General features: G+C 33.4%; 1 protein-coding gene across 1 annotated transcript in view; it reads right to left on the bottom strand.

Moving 5' to 3' along the window:
• Window positions 1-8,311: 8,311 nt before the first annotated feature.
• LOC106656191 (broad-complex core protein isoforms 1/2/3/4/5-like) overlaps window positions 8,312-15,636 on the bottom strand; it is a 47,475-nt gene continuing 40,150 nt past the window's right edge. The window contains exon 10 of the mRNA XM_014376909.2: window positions 8,312-12,585. Coding sequence (XP_014232395.1) covers window positions 12,522-12,585 — 64 coding nt within the window. The 3' untranslated portion in view covers window positions 8,312-12,521. The remainder of the gene's footprint in view (window positions 12,586-15,636) is intronic.

Raw genomic sequence — 15,636 nt, 5'->3', positions numbered from 1 at the left:
TACGTCGGGAAACTTGATCGATCGAGTCAGCTATCTAAGCTCGTCCTTAAAGAGGCTCGTCTTAATTGCCAAGTTATGCGTAGCGCACCTTGCGCTATTCATTCCTTCGTGTGTGTATATGTGTGCCTACGAAACAAAAGAAGGTATCAACTTTATGAATGCTTGCGAAAAGCCTCTCCACTTTGAATAATTACATTAGGCGTACGTTTTGTAAGAGCAAAAAAAACGAATACAGTTTCGACAATTTACAGCTTCGCAAATCTTGGCTTAAACGACGTAGCGCGCGCATTCCATCAAGGCTGCTGCTATTTCGGCTAATAAAATGAAGATGCGCTTCGCGCGCGGCATTCGTTTGGCTCTTGCAAAAGCTCCGATCGCCGTGTGGCCGCAGACGCACAGCCGCATCCCAAGGATCACGTTTCTCTCTTTTCTGAAAGCGTCGAAAAAACGTATAGCCGAGCTCGTAAATACCACTCAGCCACGCGTACCAACGACTATGTGCTCTTATCAGCCGCACAAAGTCTGAGGGCAAGAGAGAGAGAGAAATAAAACTCGCGCGTGAAGCGAGCGGCGGAAGACGAAAAATGTTGATACGGGTATCCGGAAAACTTTAAGAACGAAACGAGCTCGACCTACATGTTTAAAGGAAGAGCAGAAAAGAGATCGCTGAAAAATGATTTAAAGTAAAAAAAAGGAATGCGTTGCAAATGTTGCTTTGTTTGTTTGATCGACGGCACCTGCCAAATTTAGTGATTGTTTTTCCATTCATTTCGATTGCAGTCGGCCCAGAAAACGATACAATGAGTGAAATGTGGAATTTTCCAATAGCAATAAATAAAAATAGACTATTAGGCCAGTGAGCCGCTGCAACAGCAGCAGCCTGTGATGGTCCAACAAATAAATACTTGTCTGTCACCAACAAACGGATAGGCTCGAGCCGAGAGGAGAAACGAAACAAAACAAAAAATAAAAATAAAAGACAATATAATGAAAGAGAAGAAGAGGAAACCGAGGATGGATACGCTCACTGCACGGTGAAAATAGTTTTCGACAGCGAACGCGCACATATGTCTGTGTAGAGAAAGGCCCATTTTTTGCTTGTTTCCAAGTAAATGGCTTGAAATCAACCACGAACATACGTTAAATTAATCCCAATGAAATTGGATTGACTGCTTCATCGATGATATTGGCCAATTTTCTGGATCGATGTATCTTCAAGGTTTACTTACTCTGATGGTAGATCTTCAGTGTGCATGATAATTTTTCAATCAAACGTTTTTATTTGTCAGTAAAAACACAAATTTAAATTTTTTTATTGCATTTTTTTACATTAATGGAGGAAATCATTGCTCGAAGTCAGCTACGCTTTTGCGTTACAAAGTATATAATATTTTAACATAATAACTATGTAATAAATTAATTTTTCAAACTATTTTAAATCAATTTGTTTTCTATTCACAAATCACAACCGTCGACAACTAAATTAAACATACGTAACATAAAAATAATATTATATCTATTTTTGTAATTAAATTATTATTAATCACTAGCTAAAATTAAAATAACTATATTCTGTGATATCGATGTATTTTCAACAAATTCCGTTCTTTCCATCACGCACAATCGTGAAGATGGGAAATTTTTTCTCACTCTCGATTATTTGATAAAAGTTTCAAGTCTAATATGATAATGCAGTATTTAGCGTGGTATTTAAAAATATATATCACTATAGGGTTCTTCTCTCATAAAATCGACAATTTTTTCGCTGCTTCTTTTATCATACTCGTATTTTTCTTCAATTGACAAAAAACATTCCACTTGTAATTCGACTTTTCTCTATTTCGAAAAAGAATTCCACAACGCAAAAGAAATTTTCTTTGCCCCTTTTCTTTTCATTTTGTAACAATACACCTCCCCTTTTAATGTTTTAAAATACGTACTCTATATTTTAAAACAAGCACCGCTTTTTTCATCACAAATCATAAGCTCTATGCCTTCTCTCCCTCATAATACGCATTATACATTATCGCAGCGTGCAATTATGCCGAATAATTCGTACTCTTTTAGTTTTCGCATTATAATGACAAAATAATAGTACCACGTCGTGCATTATTTTATTTTTTTATTGTTTGAGGAGAAATTAAAATAGTTAATCTCGAGGAGAAAAAAATCTATTGCAACAGATTTATTAGATCGATAAATTTGAATTTAATGCGTATCGTCAAGATTAACGAAGCTACTAGCAAAATTAAACGGTACATGACGCGAATATGAAACATTATATTAATAAACTTCTTTAAAGAATCAACATAACGATTTATCGACTGCGCTTGCACAGTTTCATCGTAAATATATATCATATGAGCCTCTTTTTTCACTACATTGAAAACAATAATAAATAGTGGTTATCAACAGCAACGTAATAATAGTCAATTCGTTTATAATAAAAGTGTACTTATAATAATAAAACAGTATGCGTTGCTCACATATCTCACGCCACTTGCCTTTTCATGTTACTAACTAAATTAATTGAATAATTTTTACTTATTAACTTTTTTTTGCTTATTAAATTCTGTGTTTTCACCTTTGTCTTATGTATCATCTCGCATTGACGCATAATTTTTTTTTTTCGAACCCCAGGGGCGCTTTGCATAAAAATTACTTTTTGTTTTACTCATGTAAATATTTTTATACATATGGTCTACATATATATACATATACACTTACGTCATAAATGTATGTATACATATGTATATATTTACCACGAAATTATTGCAATCGGAAGATTCCTATTCAATTACATAACGCGACACTTCAGCTTACGATTTATATTATTAATAATATTTCCTCTGCATTGACTCTCTCTCTCTATTGTGGAGGATTTTCAATAATTCAATTTTTTTTTATAAGATGTATCATATATAAAGACCCGCATGCAAACATTTCATAACTAATTTACACAATTGAAAAGCTAGGAAAATCATATTCTCTCGCATACCATTAAATATCTTGAATGTCGTCGTCTTCTTTATATCATGTGTTATCATTTTTTATTTTCATGCTGTCCGTTTCGTCTTCGTTCGTCGTTAACATATATATTATGCTCTTTTTTTTCGTTATACAATCTGATTACACTGTAATCCTAAGGTCGTAAGGCATGGAAAATGTTCAAATACAATGTCCATTATTTTAATGAATTTTTAATTTTTTTTTTGTAATTTTTCACCATTTTATTATTAACTATTTTTTTGTCGACTCTGTTTATAGTTAATTTTTTAAACATTATCAACTATTGGACTCAGTCAAACTCAATACATAATTTTTTAACTTTTGTTTAGAATAACGCCTTTGTTTTACAATTCCGAGATATTGAATAGCCGTTTTAAGAAGGTTGCACGTTTGTACTGGAAATTTTTTTATTCTCATTGCTGTCCAAAATAGTATACTCGAGTCCACAATATTTTTTATCACATACGCGTTGGTCTATGTATGTTTGTATTTTATTAATGTATGTATAATAATAATATTTTTTATCGCTCTGAACGCGTATGGTTGCTCATAAAACAATGTTCGTTGATATATTTCGAATGTATTTTTTCTATTTATTGCTCTCTATTATTTTTTTTGTACCTAAAAATATGTGTATAATGTGGGTTTTACAGTATTTTTTATCGTATAATTGTATATAAGTATATGCGTAAGTTACATATCTATTCATTTATAATGCGCTTTCATCTAAATTATCGTTTAATGCATGTGTTATACTTTAATACCCTCGGCCTTTTTCGTTTTCTCTTTCCGGTCAAACACGCGTCTAGATAAAATTTATCTCATCCATTTTCGAAAATACGCATGACCCCGAAAAAATTCTAACAAGAGTTGAGCAACTTCGTTTTTAGGTTTTTCATCGAATTACTTGCATTTATTTAACTTTTTTTGATACATTTATTATAATTTACTGGTACAAAAGTTCATGCAGCCAATGATAATTTTTTGTCTCTCGAAAACTCAGAAAAAAATGTGTGTATATTACCCGTACTCACGTGAGAAATTTGCGTACGTGCGAAAGTGATCATAGCAATATTTCCGGGGGAATCGAACAAAACAACAATGAATAATGGTCCAAGGGGAAATGTTCGTATACAAACGCGAAAAATGAGTTTTTCAATCGATGACACCGACGACACGCGTATATACACTATACGAAAAATGTTTCGACACCCCAATATACAATCACAAGTCTTCGCATTGCTTTTTTTACTCTTTCACCTCTCAATTCGGTCACATTGACTTTTATGTATTAGTTGTAATATTCGGGAAAAAAACGTACTAAATGTCAATATTGCATCCAAGTCTCGTTTTATAATTGTAAATCGCCTAATATTTATTAAAATGGCCTTATCTAATCGACAACTACTTAAATAAGAGACACCACGTTGTGTTATGATTTCTATCTAACTATTTATTAAATATTATAATATAGCCGCATACGCACGATGTACGACTTTATCTACGGTCATCACAAGAATTTTTTCAGGCTCATTTTTTTCATAATCTATACGAGACATTCTTTCTCAATATCACACGCGTTTCGAGCTCATTTTTCATTATTTCAATGACCAAAGATCATCTGATCCTAAGAATATTTTTAAAAACTTGATACTTTTTCTGAAGTTATTCCTTGAATTCAAATCAGCTTTTATCTGTAAAGTTATTTTAATAGATGAAACAAATTTTGGGAACAATTATTTTCAGCATTATTACCACGATTTTAAATTCCGTAAACGAGGTAAGAAAAGTCTATACTCGTGTTCAATATCATTTTTGGGTGTCACGTCAACATAGCATAGAAAAAAGTGTAAAATTGAGAAAGAAAAGCTCGTATGTTTATTCATTTAAAGATATATAACTTTTTTACTCTTTTATATATAATATAATCTTTGTAATAATTATTTATATATGGGTCAAAATAATACTTTTTTACAAAACCGTGCGCACGTATGTCACCGATCTTGACGCGCTTTTGGTATGTTATAGTACATGGTAAAAAGGTCCCAAAAAAAAATTTTTAGACCCCCTCCCCCCTCCTACCCCCCACTTCCGGTATAAACGTCCATTTTCGATCTATATTTTTTCTGAGGACATGAAGCAAGTAAAAAATCTGAAAAAATTCATAAAAATACTTTTCCACAATCCAAACAACCTTGAATTTTTTCAGATTTTTTGAGTGCTTCAGGCCTTCAGATAAAATCATTGAAAATTTCAAAAATCGAGATACGGCGGTATGAGCCGATGTAGTACTCGGAAATTTTTTCAGTTATTTTTCGCATTAAAAAACATAACCTCAATTTTTTTCAGATTTTTTCAGATTACCTAACGCACCTTTTGAAGCCAAAAACCGATTTTTTTGACGAAAATAATTTTTTTAGGACAGTACGGAGCCTCGAAAAATCTGAAAAAAATTTTTTCTTGTTTTTTTCATCAAAATACGTAATCTCAAATTTTTTCAGATTTTTTAATTGAAGGCGATAGCTTCTAGGGCCGAAAAATGCTATTTTTAACAAAAAATGGTTCCTAGAACCCGATGGTTCCGGTGAAAAAATTTGAAAATATTTTTTTTGAATTCCTTGTCAAATTTTAATAAATTTTGACCGTTTCAAAAGTTCGATTGAAGCTTCCTAGCTCATTTTAGAGCAGGACAAAGATTAGTGCAAAATATCTGAAGACGTTTCTGAAGACATTAAGGAATGATAAAACTCGTTTGATGCTCTAAAATGAGCTAGGAAGCTTCAATCGAACTTTTGAAACGGTCAAAATTTATTAAAATTTGACAAGGAATTCAAAAAAAATATTTTCAAATTTTTTCACCGGAACCATCGGGTTCTAGGAACCATTTTTTGTTAAAAATAGCATTTTTCGGCCCTAGAAGCTATCGCCTTCAATTAAAAAATCTGAAAAAATTTGAGATTACGTATTTTGATGAAAAAAACAAGAAAAAATTTTTTTCAGATTTTTCGAGGCTCCGTACTGTCCTAAAAAAATTATTTTCGTCAAAAAAATCGGTTTTTGGCTTCAAAAGGTGCGTTAGGTAATCTGAAAAAATCTGAAAAAAATTGAGGTTATGTTTTTTAATGCGAAAAATAACTGAAAAAATTTCCGAGTACTACATCGGCTCATACCGCCGTATCTCGATTTTTGAAATTTTCAATGATTTTATCTGAAGGCCTGAAGCACTCAAAAAATCTGAAAAAATTCGAGGTTGTTTGGATTGTGGAAAAGTATTTTTATGAATTTTTTCAGATTTTTTACTTGCTTCATGTCCTCAGAAAAAATATAGATCGAAAATGGACGTTTATACCCGAAGTGGGGGGTAGGAGGGGGGAGGGGGTCTAAAACTTTTTTTTTGGGACCTTTTTACCATGTACTATAACATACCAAAAGCGCGTCAAGATCGGTGACATACGTGCGCACGGTTTTGTAAAAAAGTATTATTTTGACCCATATTTATATATCATGTATTTGTAATATTCGTCAATCGATTAATATACAATAACGGCGAACGACGCAGCAACATTGTCATCACTGCGACGGTCTATCTCGTTTATCATATTATTTACAGGGATGGTCCTACTACGGTCAGGCACGACTCTATTATAATTATACTTAATTTTACCATAATTTTACTTTTTATTTTATATATACGTGTCTCGTGGGCCTGGATATATATTTACTTTTTAAAACCCGTTGCTTTACATTGCGACAAAATGATCTTTCGATAAATCGCTTGAAACTGGACTGTGTGAGTGTAAATCGGTATACGAAATAGAAATTTTTGAATGTTTGAAGATTTTGGAAAAAAAAGTCTCGTCAATAAGTGGAAAAATTCTCTCAGCGTTCACTTGTCGTTTTGAACGCGGAAGGGGTCGGAGGGGAGCGTCTCGTAATAATTTCATTTTTGTCTTCGTCGTGCTTGCACGTGATATGATCAATCTTCTACTGCAGATGACTATTTTTTATCTTAATAATTAAGCTAAAGCGCAAGGCGCACGCCCGCCTGCTGCGTTGACAATAGCTTTTCCTTTTTCGCGCACGCGCGCGCGCGCTTTTATACGGTTTGGTGCTCGCGCTAGCCCAGGCTTTGAATCTTGATTAATTACCCCCACTGCCTGGGAAATTTGTATCGTCACCCGTGCTCGTAATTTAGAGCCTTCGCGTGTGATTGTGCGAGCGTGCGTTGCACATATATCTTGGACACCATTGCACGCGGGGGAGTGAACAATGTGTGTGCAAGGCGGCGGCAGTCAGGCAGCGAGTGTGAAAAACTAATCTGCAGTTTGGATTTCACTTAATCCATCAATATAAAGCTCCGCGATTAAATGCGACAAAAAAAAGCAATGAGACCCGAGAACGATCGACAAAATGAGAGCCCGATAAACGATAAAAAAGTATAAATTTATAAAGAGTCAATGCCGTTTAAGTACACAGCAACGATTGGACAAACGAAAAAAATAAAACAATTAAAAGATACCATCACATATTGTAACCATTGCATTCAACATCGAATCAACGATGATAATTCATATTTACCAGCAATAATAAGACGACAAATACAGTTGTATTCAATATTATAGTTAATTAATGGTCAACATAATTTAATATGCGCATGCATATATTGTGTATTCGATGTTCGAGTTTATTTATTACGCTATTTACGCTCCTCACTTTTCCACATTAAATTTTCATAAGTTCAGTTATTACTTTTTTTTTCACTAAACTAAGGCCTGCTCAAGTGATAACCGCGGTTATTATTATCATTATCAACATCGTCATCGTAATAATAAATATGTATATATCACTTGCCCTTTGCTATTTGGGTTTAAAAAATCGAAGACAATCGAAAAAAAGGAAGGAAAGAATAAAGCTCGCCGCTTTGGGGGAATTCAAAGAAAAATATTCTGTTTCTTCTTTTTTCCTTCTTTTCAATCCTTGCCCTACACAGATGCCTCTTTTTATTTCCTATTCTATCCCCGCGAAGATCGGAAATATTCGTGTAAGATCGTTTAAATATGTGTATGCGTGTACGTGTATGTGTGTGTTTCTATTTGAATATAAGAGTTATTGACTTTTTCGTGGAGTATATAGCTCTCTCTCAAAAAGCGGTTACTTTGCGTCTATATGCAATATTTTATTCATTCATTTCAACCGTCAAAAAAATTGTATGTATCCATACGCATGTACATCCTAGTCATACCCTAAACGTACAGAAATGACTCTCACTATAATGAACTTTTTTTTCTTTTCCATTCGTACATTTTCTCTCACACATCGAACTCGCGCTTAGGCCTTACTGCGAAACGAGCTCGTAAAATGATCTGCAATTTTATCGGATATACTGTCAGCCATTGCACTATCCTTTTCTTTTTTTTTCCTGCACACTGACACATACATACATGTGTATGAATATTTACAGATCCATATACATATAGGTATGCATTACGTTACATTACTAAAATGTACTTTTTTTCATATGCATACAATTGCTTATACAAAATCATACTTTTTCTGTATAATCCTATCTTTAATGTTATGTTTATTATCACCAAAAAAATTTAACAAATGATTATCCTAAATATATATATATTTTTTTTCATCTTCTCACAATAGGTATTTGTATATATATAATATAATTTATTTATATTTTTCTCCCAACAAATAATATAGACGTTCTTTTCACCTATGATTTTAACGAATAATCGTATATTATATACACATACACCTTAATTCGTGTATCTATTAAGTAATGAAATTTAACGATAATAATTGTTTAGGCTCATCTACGTAAAAGTTTTGTTGTTCTGTTGTCTACCCTTGTATCCCGGTCTCGACGATGTTGAAGCATTATCATCATCGCGTAAAAATCATGCTTCATTTTTTTACTGTTTTGTTTTTTTTTCATATTCATCTTACATTATATTTAAACTCATATTTTTTTCCTACATTTTTTTTATAATTTTTTTTTGTTACGTTGTGAGATTATTCATTTCCAACTTTTTTCTCGCACTTTTTCCAATTTCTCACTATCCTCCATCTTGTTACCGTCGCTATAGTTTTTAAAATTATTCATATTATGAATATGTGCGATTTAGATCTTCATTTGCATGATCGCACACATGCATACTTTGAATCTTCTGTGTCGACTAAATTAATGATCGTTAACTCTTCATCCGGCATCTGTTGTTGATAAAGTTATCTTATTTTTTCATTTTTTCACTAAAAACATCTTCGCAGTTGGGGCCGAAACACAAATCTCACAGCCAGTCCTTGTTTAAAAATTCGCATATTACCGCACCTTCGATCGTTTATACATAATATAGAATATTATTTTTTATAATATATAATTAATTATTCACAGCATTCTCGAGAAAGAAAAAGCCTTTACGTTCACCGTACTCAATCACTATAAATTGTCTTCCACAAGCTTACAGTATCGTAATCATTAATTGATGCATCGTTATGTAAACTTCTGGGTTCTTTTTTTGTATAGATCACTATTTAAGGCTTATGTATAAAGTATGACCTACACCGAGCCATTATTTAATTTATTTATTTTTCGTATACGTTATTCAAAGAAGAAATTGCACACACTCATCTCATTGATATTGTATCTACATTATGTATATTTTACGTGTTTTTACTTTATTACCTCTCTACTTATGTATGTGGGTCTAATTGAGGGGATCAGGAGTTGGATTCGTAGATAATTTAACCATTATTGCACTATTACAAAGACAGTGTGTGAATCTTTCTATATTTTGCTTGGCTGCATGGCTCTCAACTCTCTCGCTCATTCTCTGTTTTCGAATACATTGCATGAATGACTCACATTTATAATATTTCACTTTTTTTTGCGGCACGTAAAAGAGTGTTGATATAATAATTGAAGGGGAGTTATATCGAGTAACATGCTTAAAAGTGTTAGAATTTTTTCATACGTAAATTTTCTATTTACGTGCGATTATGTGTTTGTGTGTAGTCGTGTATGTGTATGTTTGTTATTTTTTTCTTTATTTTTCGCGCCCTCGACTTCCACACTGACGACGAATAAAAAAGCGCCTCACAGCCGTGTGTATTATTTCCTTGCGTCAGCCTTTACCGTTTACGTAACTCAATATTTTCCTCTCCCATTCTTCCTTCCTTCCTTTCTTTCTTTTTTATGCGATCATACATTCTTTATTCTTTCTTTTCTTTTCCTCGCCTTTTTTTCACGTGAAATTATGTTTGCCTTTTACAAAGTCATCGTCATAGTCAATTCACAGAGTGTATATACTTTATACATGAAATGACACGTATAATTCGCGCGTATACAATACACGCGTCGCCGTCACAGTCTCGGTTGTCCGACTAAACATCGATTATACTACTACTTTGCGCGCTTTCCCTTCAACTGCGAGCATTAATTACAATTCACATCTTATTAGGCTTTTGACATGATTTAATTTTTTTTTAATTCTGTTTATTCGTAACATCGTTGTATTAGAGTTTGTTCGATTCATAACTTTAATATAATCGACAATTGTTTAATGAAATCATTATTAACGTGCTCCAGCAGAGTAGTGTACGTATGGATCAAAGAGAAATTTTCCAACTTACGACGGAGTGTCCTTGTGAACAACTTCGAGGGTCCTAAAGCAATCGTGTACCAATCTCGAGAAATCGAGAAGAAGATGTCATTTGGATGTACAGTCACGCATCTAAAATCGAAGGCTAAGTACTTTCGATTTGGAGAGCACACAACTTTTCTGCGAGTTTGGATTCTACGGAAGCTCTCTCTTACTCTCAACACAATGCCCGTTAAAACGAGCGTAATAATCGCGCCCAGAAATGACATTATTATATAGATTTAAAAAATGTACGTGCATTTTAGATTAAATTTTTAATACCGAAAAAGAAGACAAGAATGTTATCTTGTGTCAGCGACAAAAGCACAATGTTGATAAAGTTCAAAGAGAGATATACATATTCACGTCCAACAAGATCCCCGTAGCTTTCTCTGGCATATGTTACTGCTGATTACCAAGACAAAGGGAATTGCATCAGTATTTTTGCAATCTTTTATTGCTGAAAAAAAAACAATGTAAATAAAAAGAAAAAGCTTTTGTCGTTACTCGCAGGGGACTTACTATCAGTGCAATTTGAAAAATTTCCCTTTGTTGTCCTACGTTGCCTTATATTGCGCGCTTCGCACGGGCCTTATTTAACATATTCCGTAAATAAAAGCTTTTTCATTTATCGTATTTTATGGCATTTATGTTTTTTGCCTTTTTTGAGAGGACGAATAAATATCGACTCTGCTTAGTCCAATGGAAGGTATTTTTTTGCATTGTCAAATGTTTTATAAAAAAAACTGTCAAGTATACGCGAACGTCAATTAGTATCCGGTTAAATTTCACGATGGTTAATTTTTTTTATCTTTTCACTAGTCGAAGAAGCAACAATTAAAATATATAAAATTACATATACATAACAAATGTACAACAACAGTATAGTTTCAAAAGAAACTCTCCGATTTCGCAACTGCGCGTACTTGCAGTGGCGGAAAGTTTAAACCTACTTTTTTCTAAATGTATAATATTATATACCAACACGTACCTTTCTAGGAAGATAAATCACATGACTTTTGAATACGACTACCGTATGATCATCAATCTAAACTATAATAATAGTAATAATTATAACGATAATAATAATAATAATAATAATAATAATAATAAATTTACATTTATGCAGTAAAAGTATAATAACGTAGCATTATATATGATTCTCTACGAAGCTATATAGGATTTTTTTTAAAAAATTTCTCGGGCTCGGAAAACTTTTATCACACTCGTACCCTATTCTATAATAGTTATTGAACAGCCATTAGTAATATGTTTTTTTTTTCTTTTAACGCTCCATTAAAATATCACAAGTTTAAAACTCACGACTCCTTGACTCCTTGGTTTTTCTATAACAGCAGTTTTCCAAGCCCTCTGATAGTAGCGAACAAAAGTAATGAGAAACAAAGAAAAAATTAATAACCACAGCACAACGTTCCACAATCATCACATCTATAATGTATGTATAGTGATAAATAACCACCGATAATTTTTTTTCTTTCACGTATATTAGGATGAGAATCGTCGGAAAAATCATTCGCGACAATCCTGTAGAAATCATGTATGTTAAAAACGTAGTCGGACACCGAGACTCCCTTGTGTGTTATGTGCAAGTCACTATACGAGAAATCGATTTATAACAAGAGTAGTTAGAAAAGTAATGCACGGCAGCATTTTTTTTCTTGCTCTCCCTCTGCGAACAAGTATAATAGCCGAAAATCTCGATACACGAAACGGCTAAACGCAGCGATTGTTGATGTTGCTGTTGTTGTAGTTGAAGTTGTTGTTGTTGTTGTTGTTTTTGTAGTAGTAGTCGGGAAAAGTATGTACGACCTGCGCGCTTCACCCTTACGATGAGACTCGAGCTCACTTCACGTCTTCGGCTGGCTCCACGGGGCGCACTGGTGACGTTTCCGTTTCTTGGCGTTCACTGAAACAACAAAATAACAACAAAAAAGTAATCAATATGCTTACAGTTCGAGTGCTGAGTAGCGATAAGTGTCGACAAATTGATTTTTTTCGCGACATTACCCTATCTGTTCGCTCGAACCTTTAATGATAGGCATAAAAAAGAAAGAAAGAAAAATCGATAATTTTTTACCGCGTGCAGCACAAGCCGCAAGCTTGATTGAGCAATAACCGCACATTTTTATCGCGCGTAATTAACGACTAACGCACTTTCATATTATCCAACCAACTAGGAGCATTTATCTTCTCGAAGCCCAACAAAAAAATAAATGGGTAAGGGGAAAATGTGTAAAGTTACCCGTCGTACAAACGCATTTCGTATTATGAAACTAAACCAGCTCGACGCGCACGACGTGAAATTTATAAAGTGACCGAGGGCACGTTATAATATACACACAATCGAGCTCTCATGCATAGAGGCACGTGTAACTCGATACGAAACATGTACACACATCTACGCAAACACACACACACACACACACATACAAGTGCCTAATATCATATCCGCGGGGGATCGATGATATTAATTAATGATTGATTGTGATTAATTTGCGCGGTGATGTAAGAGTATAGCTTAATGAGCAAAAGATCGATGATGACTCGTATCTATGCGTCGTGAGTTACTAAAACTCTAACGTGTCCGTAATATTATAAATTGCATCAGCATTATTCGACCGGGTTATACAACGATTTATACACGTGCGATATGTGCATCTACGTACGACGAAAGTTCAGCCATAATATTTGCGTCAAGTGATTGTGAGTGTACATAATGCGTGGCCGAATTAATATATCCCAAAGAAAGGAATTTAATCAAAGCCCCGAGTGTTCCTTTAACTTTGGTTAAATACTAATAAACTTTGTTATAAGCTGGGAATATTACATTTTATTACATTGCCAATTGTGGCCCACGCGTTACGTGGAGGGCGACTGAAAAGGATGAAAAAAAAATAAACAGACACTAGTGCGTAATTCAATGGTATTAATTGTTTCGCAGAAGCAGCAGTACAGCCGCACATAACGATCGTATAGCAACTTATGAGGAACGAGTCCCTGAAGTGAACGCGTACGCGCAGTAATTTCACGTCCGCTTTGTAGCACTATGAATCTATTACTCTCCAACGTACGCCCGAATGTTTACACATACCTATATGTATATACGTATGTGTATGTGTGCGTGCGTAGGAGAGTATCAACTAGAATTCATATCCTCTTGAATTAGGGCTGTACATTTAATAATTTTGGTTTTAATTTAACGCTTTTAATTAAACTGTAGTACGCACGAGAGGCGGGGGGATTCGCCCATTTGTAAGGAGAATCGGTCAGGGGCTTTGTTCGAGTGTTAAAACTTTTTTACGCTTGCGCGTACGAATTTGTGCTTTTTATGGCTACATGTCCAATGCTCGAATAATATCATATAAATTTAAAGATGGATGAAAGACAAATAAAAATTGTGTCAAATATTAAATAAAAATAGATATCGATAGAGTTAAAACACCCCATTAAACTATGTATCCAAAAAGAATAATATTGTCTGGATAGGAATAAATCACAATTCTTCGATAATTTGCACGATATTAAATCTGCGACGATCAAACGGGCATTTTAATAACTTTCAGGCTGCAATAACATCGAATCAGAAAAGTCCCTTTTTATTTATAGGAATCACGACGTAAGTTAAGGTTGTACATTTCAATTCTCGGGTCATAAATTAATACACGTCGACCTTATGATCCCGGGGAATTTTGCATCCTCACAATAAAAGCTTCAGTGTCAACGATACATTTATTGCTGAGCAATGTCGCGCTGTGTGTATCTCTTGTTTTTAACAGTACACGCTTATACGATTTTAATAAAATTTGTTGTTAAGTTGTTTACTCAAAGTTTGCAGGACGACAAAAAATATACGGTACGTACCGACAATTTCACGTCTTGAATGCAAACGCATTGTGTGCGTGCGTCTTGCAATACGAGAATGCGCAAATGTAGGGTTTATTTGACTATAAAGGAAGACTTATGTTCTTAGCATTACATTGTAGCTTGTTCAACGACTACTTAAAATGAAGTAGCTGCCGACAGGGAAATTCAAGGCAAAACATCGAGAATCCGTATGTATGATAAATATGAATGATTGGGGACACGAAAAAGAGCAAAAAACACGATGAATTACATCAGGAAAATGTTGAAAATAGGGGTTATTAATCGATTTCTTGCGGAAAATATCAGCAATTAATTTGTGACAACCGTAGCTAAAAAAAGATGAACATTTATTACAAAGATATAAAAATAAGAGATCGACGATAAAAAATTGAAACGAAGGTATCAAACACTATAATAGGACGTAAAAATGCATGTGAATTCTATCATAAATTTGGATGTCACTATAAAAAAGTAATAACGTTGAAATAGACATTTCAGAAGATAAGTAGGATTTTGTTACAAATTAAGTTCAAATAATCTCGACCTAACTTCGTGATATCGTACAAAATCAACATTGATGCAGAATTTTATATGCTGTATTGAAAAAATGCTGGACATAAGTAAATGCCAAAAAATTAAGATGTCAAGGACAATATTTTTTAAGGTACCAAAAAAAAATGTCGCTCATACACCAAAACTGAATCAAAAGTAAAAATATAGAGCAAATATTCAATTTCACAGTTTAAAAAATCCTCAAATTTAACACACATTTCATGTAAAAGAAGATATTAAAATTAAAGTAACCTACATTAAATTTTATTTCGAAGGTATTTTTACATGAATTCTTAGCTGAAGGGTAATGTACCAGTTTTCATTTATTTTTTTATATAAACTGCAAAAATATTTTTAAGGCAAAAATGATAAAATATACACACAAATTCACACACTTTATGAGTATTATCTTCGAATGTTTTGAATCGTCTCCTTTAAATTATGAAATTATCGATGGTAAAATAAAAATAACAAAAAGTACTTCTTATCTCTTCTATAAGTCACGCCACTGTTAGAAATAAAAATCTGAAGAAAGCAATAC

The sequence above is a fragment of the Trichogramma pretiosum genome, unplaced genomic scaffold (assembly GCF_000599845.2).
Source record: "Trichogramma pretiosum strain Unisexual culture from Peru unplaced genomic scaffold, Tpre_2.0 scaffold64, whole genome shotgun sequence".
NCBI lineage: Eukaryota > Metazoa > Arthropoda > Insecta > Hymenoptera > Trichogrammatidae > Trichogramma > Trichogramma pretiosum.
Note: the sequence above shows the minus strand (reverse complement) of the source record. Positions and strands in the feature narration are given on the sequence as shown.